The sequence below is a fragment of the Triticum dicoccoides genome, chromosome 4B (assembly GCF_002162155.2).
Source record: "Triticum dicoccoides isolate Atlit2015 ecotype Zavitan chromosome 4B, WEW_v2.0, whole genome shotgun sequence".
In the NCBI taxonomy this organism is placed as follows: Eukaryota; Viridiplantae; Streptophyta; class Magnoliopsida; order Poales; family Poaceae; genus Triticum; species Triticum dicoccoides.
The window spans coordinates 20,834,762-20,843,057 of NC_041387.1; the positions used below are offsets into that span (position 1 = coordinate 20,834,762).

Sequence of the window (8,296 nt, forward strand, 5' to 3'; positions counted from 1 at the left end):
CGAGCCGGCCGGCGAGACAAGCAGGATCTGTCCGTATCGCCGGCGATCACATGCCCCCACATGCGGCCCTCGCCTCGGCACCCTCGTCGTCGTTTGCGTGTGCGTGCATGCATGTGCGCGCTGCAGCTACAGTACGGCGCACACGTAAACTACCACAGGAATTCTCGTGCAAAACAGTGGTGTTCTTTACACTTCGCTCTCCTACTGGTCTACGTGCGACGTCCGATGCCAGTGGGCGACATGGCTATTTGTATATGCCACGCAACAAATGCAACTGGCCCCGCATTGCCCCCATTCCCTGCCTAGCTAGCTTGTTGGGTGTTTGCTCACTCAACACGGCCTAGATTGTGTGGCTAGTCCGCTAGTGGCATATGACGAAGAGCGGCTAGGTCGGTCTCTTTTCATGCAAATTGATACTAGGGGTCATATAATATATACTCCGTCCATTACTAAATATAAACATTTTTAGAGATTTAATACGGACTACATATGGAGCAAAATAAAAAAATCTATCCTTTTCCAATTTTTTGCAACAAAATTTCGAAACTACAAAGTTAAAATCGGACAAACGAGAACAATGCAACAGTCATGTACTACCTCTGTATCTAAATATAAGATGTTTTTGATATTTAGAGACCAAAGGTAGTAGTTAACATGCAGTTAGTATATACCCCCTTCATTCTTAAATATTCCCTCCGTCCGAAAATACTTGTCAGAGAAGTTCTTAAATAGTCCTAGATACATCCATTTCTATCCATTTATGCGACAAGTATCTCCGGACTGAGGGAGTATAAATCTTTTTAGATATTTCAATATAGATTATATACGGAGCAAAATGAATGAATCAACACTCTAAAATACCTCTATATACATTGCCCCTAGCCGCCGCCACCAAGGCGACTAGGGAGGCGATCTCTTTCCTCCGATCTTCACCGGCCGGGGCACTGGCCCCCTCTCCCTTCGGCTGCTCCGGCGGCAGGAGGGAGGGGGGACCCCGTTCCTCCGCTCTGTAGTTAGGTTTTGAATTTGTAGGTCGTGGTGCGTTGTTGAGGTGGTGGGAGTGGCGCCCGGACGAATAAATCTGCCTCAACTCCACTCCCACACCGGCGGTGCCCTTCATGGCGGCGTCTCGGAGTTCATGGCATCGTGTCTCTGCCAATCCCACAGATCGGCAGCGTTAGGGTTCATGGATGGTGTTGGCGAGGCGGCGGCGACGACTCCATCAGGTGTGTCTCTCCTTCTGCTCTGTCCCCGTTGCTGTGGCGTTGTCTCCGACGTCATGGTGGAGCAAGGAGGTTTTGTCGTTCAGGAGTACGCGCGGGCGGTTGTCTGTGCAAGTGACAGCTGGAAGATGGAGTTTCTTGTGCTGGGTCTGTGGTCGAAGGCTGGCAGTTCTGATTTCCTCCGACGTAGTCGTCATGCGGGGGTGTCAGTTCTGAAGTTCGATGGCGTGTCCGGGGACATGTTGCCCCGGTCTGATTCTTTCAATGGCTATGCTTTTGCTTCTTGCAAACTACTTTGGAGGTCCGTAAAGCTGCTGATCAGCGATGGAGCCGCGTCGAGCTTGGGTGAAGAGGTGATCTGTCTTTTTACACTTTGGTGGCTGCTTCGGTGGTGTCAAAGAAAAAGGGCAGGCGCTGGTATTTTGCATAGGATTTTCCTATTTTTTCAGTCATATATGGTCGGTGCTTACGTGCCTTGTAACATGATCTTTATTCTATATAAATGAGACGCGTATTACCATGCAAATAAAAGCCTCTAGATACATTCTTATACAGTCCATATTAAAATATCTAAAAAAGTCTTATATTTAGAAACGTAGGGAGTAGTACAAAAAAGAAAATAGTGGAAGTAATGTTCTTATGTACAATCAATAATATCAGCAAAGTGGCTAAAGACTGGTGAAGGGAAACCCTGAAATAGGTAGGAAGAGATACTATTATTTTTTGGGGAAAGGAATCGGGGAAATTAATAAAACATCGTCCTCTTTATATTTACCAAAAAGAGACCATCGGATATTCCTTCACTCTCGACGCAGGAGTACTTCAAATTTTGTCAAGATGTTATTTTCACGAATCCACACTCGCTGATCGAGACGAATCAATCCCACCGTTTGACGCCGCGAGAGATTCTTTGGAAGTCCGAAAGTGAAGGCAGGGAGTATATCCGATTCCATTGACACCAAATGGAATTAATTTCATGCCTCACAATAAGCGACGTGCTATCTATCCATCCATCCAGAGTTCCTATGGCACGCAGGTTCATCGAACCTGGACGCCTTCTACCATTTCCAAAACCACGTCCAGGTCCATGGCAGAAACCCAGGGCCGGTTACTGCCTTTGAGCCTTTGACACGGTACGCCAAGGTTTTCCCCAAGATAATGAGAAAGTGAGGCTTGTGATGGCAGTTTCGTACACCTCGGAAAGCGTGCTAGGCCGTTGTTTTCTACTACTGGCCCGCGCGCAAACGGACGCAAAGGTGCCGGCGGTGTCCGCGTCAGCGGCGGACACCGTGACAGGAGTATCTAAACGGAATCGCTCCGTGGCAGACAAGTCGGAATGGCTCCGTCCGATGCACCAGCTGATGATGGAGGGCGAACCTCAACAACGTACTGGTGATGCGGACTGTGGGCCTTGTTACCAGTGTTACAAAAACACACACAAAATAACGAAGAAATGGTATAGCAAAAATTTCTCTTCTGCCACTGCTACAGCGCTGTCACACACACCAGTCGCTGGAAGGAATTACAGTACGTAAATTAATTCGTTGCGTGGATTGAGCGGTCAAAACGGGGAGAAAATTAAACCCCCAGAGAAGACGGCGGAGACGCGGGAGGAAAAGCGAGAAGGAAATGATTTGCAGAGACTCGGAAAACCGGCCCGTGATGCACTCGAAAAAAAAACGGCAAGAGCGCGCGGTAAACCGGAGTTACTGTGGGGGGCCATTTACTTTGCGCCACTTTTCGGCACGGGAGAAACGGCTTTAAATACGGCCGGCTCTCGCCCCCTCATCTCCTCCCCCACAGCGAGCCAATTTAGCCAGCCAGCGAGCGCAATCCCTAGCGTCGACGCCCATTCCCCCGCCCGCCCGTCCTTCCCCGCCCATTCCTGCCACGATCCCTCGGCCGCGGTCGGGTCGCCATGGGAATGGGGCCGCTCGAGAACGCCGCGGCCGTCGATGGCGCGCCGGTGGTGACCGCGGCGGCGGCGGCGGCGGGAGGGGGGTCGTACGCGCTGCTGCAGTGCGGGGAGGACTCGGCGTACGTGCGGGACGCGTACGGGGGCTACTTCGAGGTGTTCCGCGCGCTGCTGGCGGAGGACGGGGAGCGGTGGCGGGTGTACCGCGCCGTGCGCGGGGAGCTGCCGTCGGACGACGACGCGGCCGGCATCGACGGGTTCGTCATCTCGGGGAGCTGCAGCGACGCGCACGGCGACGAGCCCTGGATCCTCGCCCTCGTCGACCTCATCCGCCGCCAGCTCGCCACCGGCAAGCGCGTCCTCGGCGTCTGCTTCGGCCACCAGGTGCGTCCGTCCGTCGACCCGGTCCTTCGATTCTTGGTTGGGTTGGGTTGGGTTGGCCTCGGCGTCTGGTCCGGAGGGCAGGATGGTAATTGAAGCCGCTCCTTGTTCTTTCCGTGTGAGATCGAGCCGGTGGGCTCCGAGGTTGGCGCCTCGCAATCGGACAGGCCGCGACAGCTGAGAGGAGTGGCGCCCTTCTAGGGCCTTCCATGCTTCTCCTACCCATTTTCTTTACCATGCGCTCGGCCGGTAAAACCAGCAGGGTAAAAGTAAAAACACACGCAGATTCTCACCGAGAAATGCGAAATGTTTTTGAAGCGTTGGCACAAAGCTTAAATCTGAATAGCACAGGGCTGCATTGCACAGTAAATAAACAAATATACAAGCGGGGGTACACTTGGTTGCAGTTAAGTATTCAGATGACAGGATGCATCTAGTCGGGGTTAAACAAATGCTTTTCTATTCGCAAAAAAATTGCTTTTGTGCAACACACAGCTGAATTATTTTTGTAGTTTTACCCGCGAAAAAAATATATTGTTTGTAAGCTTGTGTTTGCAAAAAAGTAAATAAACGATTTATAAATTGTTCTTACTGTATGCTCAGGAGTTAATTTACTTTAAAATCAATTTGAAAAGAATCAGTTTGTACAAACGAGCGAGATCTCAGCGCCCGTGGCCACCTTCGTGGCCAGGAATCCCCCGGGAGCTGCCGTGGGTCCCACCTCCAAGCCACCGTAAGATTTTGACGTGCACTCCGGCTGGCTTCTCTGAGCAAGCACGTGACGTGGCCGCTTAGAGGTTACAGTTTTGCTAGAACTCATCTAGATGAGATATAATTTGGTCTCATTCACCTTTTATAGTCATTGGATGTGATGCTATAAGATGCGTGTGTGCTGACGTGGGTTGTATCTGCTCTTGTTTTCAAAGTGAATGAGACCAAATTATATCTCATCTAGATGAGTTCTAGGTACTCCCTAGAGGTTAACTACAAACTCGTCTAGTTTAACGCCTATCCACGTGGGCCAACGCGGCGTTGCCGGGTTCTGCCCGCCACTTGCCGGTAAATCAAGCATGCAAGCATCTCCCGCTGTTTCCCAGTCAGCCAGCGCGCCAGTTGCACATTTGATTAGGTTACCGCCCGGAGCCGGAGCCCCAGTTGTTTTGCTTGTTTGAACATTTGAAACGCTGCAACTTGCACGCACGCCGGCGGCGTGATGCATCTAACTAACCGGCCCTTTCGAACCGGCCGGTCGCTTTGCGGACGACGCCACCGCCGTCGTGCTCATGCGTGCAAGCCAGCGGCCATGCACCCGCTTGCCGCCAGCTTTTTGCCTCCTTTTTTGCGTGCGTGGCGTAGCTGCGAAAACGTATCAGTGACGTGGCGATCCGCCTTTCATCCGAGGTTGGGTGTCGGTGGAACATTTTTTCGAGGAAATTTGGTTAAGGTCGTCTTCTCATACATCGGCTGTTGAGGGATCTGGCTGCCCCTGGCTATTATCCAAGAGGCGATCTATCTTGTAGTAAAGCTCGACTTGGGTTGCTGTTCTTGGATACGTAATTTAGACGTCAAACTCTTTTCCAATCTGTATAATATCACTGTCCTGACCTCACCAGTTATTATTTTTTAAAGAAAAATTAACGATGATAGGCTTGAGATGCAAGTGCGATACTGCAAAAGTCAGAGCTCCCTTCCCGGAGCCGTACAAGCCCGGCCGTCGAGTGGGTCAAGACATGTCATGGCATCGCATGTCATGTTCGCGACAGCAGCTAGTGCGAGACCTGAATTCTTTTCTCCCAGAGATCACCTACGTACGGTAGATAATGGAAGTGCACAGATGCGTAGGTTGCCCACGATTCACGGTCGCTGAACGCTTCTGTCCCAAGAAAACGACGCTGCTTAACCCTGAAAACAATGGCTTCAGTCCAACAGGCTGAATTTCGATGTGATCTGCCGCCGGGTCCCGCTGTTGCCGGTGACCGATGACAGCCGGAAACTTGATCCTCTGTCGCAACGCGCTTGGCTCTGGCGCATGATGATGATGTCGGGTTACGCGTATATGTTAGCATGCCTCGCTGTCATTCATCACGTAGTAGCTGTATTTGTACTTCAGAATATTTACTCGTCGCAATCTGAGAAATGCTAAACTGATGATCATTGTTGGCTCGTACTAGCAGTCTTTTTCTTGTTGCAAATGAATTGTCAGCATAAACAGGGAGCGGCGAATTAACGGTAGTTTTCTTCATTGCAGATCCTGTGCCGGGCGCTGGGCGGCAAGACCGGGAGGTCGTGCAAGGGGTGGGACATCGGCGTCAGCTGCATCCACCCCACCGCCGCGGCGGCGAGGCTCTTCGCGCCGCTCAAGATGCCGGTGCACCTGCCCATCATCGAGTTCCACCAGGACGAGGTACTCATACAGATTCAGAGTTTTTACTGTTCTCCTGCATGTCAATGTCATTTTCAGTGTGCTAATGTGATGCTGTTCTGACAAACTCTCAGGTGTGGGAGCTGCCAGCTCACGCGGAGGTGCTGGCCCGGTCGGACAAGACCGGCGTGGAGATGTTCCGGCTGGGCGACCGCGCCATGGGCGTCCAGGGCCACCCCGAGTACAGCAAGGACATCCTCATGAGCATCGCCGACCGCCTCCTCCGCCAGAACCTCCTCCTGGTAAACCTCCAGACCACTTCTTTTTTTCTTTTTCTGCTGCAAGTGCGATCGATCTTCTATGTCAGACGAAAACTAATAACCGATGATCGTCGTTGCGTGTGTGCAGGACTGTCAGGTGGACGTGGCCAAGGCGAGCTTCGACGTGCGGCAGCCGGACAAGGAGTTCTGGAAGAAGGTGTGCCGGGGCTTCCTCAAGGGCAGGCTCCAGCCGCAGCAGCAGCAGCAGCCGAAGCAGCAACATAAGGTGCAGCTATAGGAGTCGGAGGATGAAACGGCGGCAGCTCCGACAAGAAGGCCGGTGCCGCCGGAGGAGGAGGAGGAGGAGGACATAGTAGCGTTACTGAGCTGGGGGGGTTGCGATTGCGAGCCTAGAATTAATCCTTATTTTTCTGCTTCGGAGTTTGACATCACCATCATCATCATCATCATCTTGTACAGAAACCGCCTATTTATTCGAAGCATTAATAAACAGCGATCGATGCTAATTTCACAGTCTCTTTGTATATGTTAAAGATGTTTTTGAGCTAGTGAGTGAGTGAGTGAGCTGTCCGTCTCTGCCTACTTTTATTGAAGAGGTTGTTAAGATTGGGCAGCAAGGTGACGGAGCAGGACGGCTCAACCGTCTTCAACAACAAGCCTGACCTCCTCCGTGGAGGTTGGAGGAATGGAATGATCCATGCCGGAGCGCGCCGAAAGTGAAACCTCCTCCGCGGCGAAAACTCTGCTGAAAGTGAACCCTCCTCCGCGGCTACTCACATTCAGGAGCGCGCCGAGGCTTCTGGAATCGAACTGTTCATCTTATCCCACATGTGTTGTGCAGAAATCGAGCCGTATTCAAACATCGACGGTCCGCGCCGGACTTGCAGGTAGCAGTACCGATCTGCCGGTGACAACGATTTGCACGACCGGCTGGCTGACAGTGGTACCGAATTTTCGCCGACTGCCACGCATTGTTTGCAGGGCGTTCAGGTTCACTGAACGGCAGGCACTTGCCTGCCGTGATGTGGTGATGCGGGTAGAGGTCGCCGTCACGCTACATCTACAGAGGTACAGGACCACGCCTAGGCGTACAGCGACCATTCACTAGCTTCGACATGGGATTTAAGATGTGACACGGAGGTACAGGACCACGCCATGGGAAGCCCAGCCCGGCCGTCCCGGCCCGACCCTGCCCCCGGGCCAGGCTCGGGCCTAGATTTGAGCCCGAAAGCCGGGTCGGGCTGGGCTCGTCATTTCTGCGTTTTTTTGAAGGTCGGGCCGGGCTCGGGCCTAGATTTGAGCCCGAAGGCCGGGTCAGGCCGGGCCGTCATTTCTGCGTTTTTCTGAAGGTCGGGCCGGGCTCGGGCCTAGATTTGAGCCCGAAGGCCGGGTCGGGCCGGGCCCGTCATTTCTGCGTTTTTTTGAAGGTCGGGCCGGGCTCGGGCCCAGAAAACAGGCTTGATGGTGGAGCCAGGCCGGGCCCGGGCATGGGTTTTTTGCGTCGGGCTTGGCTAGGCCCGGCCCGAAGCCCGGCCCGGGCCGAGGTATGGCCAGGTATACTCGAGATATATAACAAGCCAAACGAGCTAAGAACATCTCTAGCCAATCCCTTAATAACAACTATACAAAATTTTATGTTTTGAGAAGTTAACCGTATATAACCGAACCCTCAAAGCGAACAAGTTAACTCCTAAACCCAGCTCAACTCTCTCAAATTTACTCGGGCGCGACTACTTCTAAAGAAGAGTAAGTCTCTCCCAACTCCCACCCGAGGCGCTTCCTCTTCCTGCCACCGCCGCTAATGTCGTTACTGCCGCCACTGCAGGTCCCGACTTCGACAGGAGTGGAACCGCATGATCTCCTCCGCAACCCCGTTGGTGCTACACCGCCATCCGCGCCAAGGAAGCAACTGGGGACGAAGAATGTGGTGCGGCCCGTCATGTCGTCAACAAAGGCTAACGGCGGCCGCGATGACGACCGCTCGTGCTCCGCTTGCTCCGCCCAGCGGCAAGGCAAGGAAGCCGGTAAGGCCCTCACCGAGGCGGCGCGAAGAAGTAAAAAGAGCACAAAGAAGACATCCATACCGACATCGTGCCTACTCCAACAATGCTCTTCGCTTTGAGCACGAAATTGA

General features: G+C 52.8%; 1 protein-coding gene across 1 annotated transcript; it reads left to right on the plus strand.

Moving 5' to 3' along the window:
- Window positions 1-3,020: 3,020 nt before the first annotated feature.
- Window positions 3,021-6,688, plus strand: LOC119294673 (gamma-glutamyl peptidase 5-like). The gene is made up of 4 exons (XM_037572910.1): window positions 3,021-3,522; window positions 5,768-5,923; window positions 6,016-6,183; window positions 6,290-6,688. Exons 1-4 carry the CDS (start codon window positions 3,142-3,144, stop codon window positions 6,437-6,439), a joined length of 855 nt encoding a protein of 284 aa, XP_037428807.1. The 5' UTR covers window positions 3,021-3,141; the 3' UTR covers window positions 6,440-6,688.
- Window positions 6,689-8,296: the final 1,608 nt, after the last annotated feature.

Coding starts and splice junctions, on each gene's coding strand:
- LOC119294673 (XM_037572910.1), top strand. CDS start 3,142: ATGGGAATGGGGCCGCTCGAGAACGCCGCGGCCGTCGATGGCGCGCCG. Junction 3,523..5,767: donor GCGTCTGCTTCGGCCACCAG/GTGCGTCCGTCC, acceptor TCTTCATTGCAG/ATCCTGTGCCGGGCGCTGGG. Junction 5,924..6,015: donor TCGAGTTCCACCAGGACGAG/GTACTCATACAG, acceptor ACAAACTCTCAG/GTGTGGGAGCTGCCAGCTCA.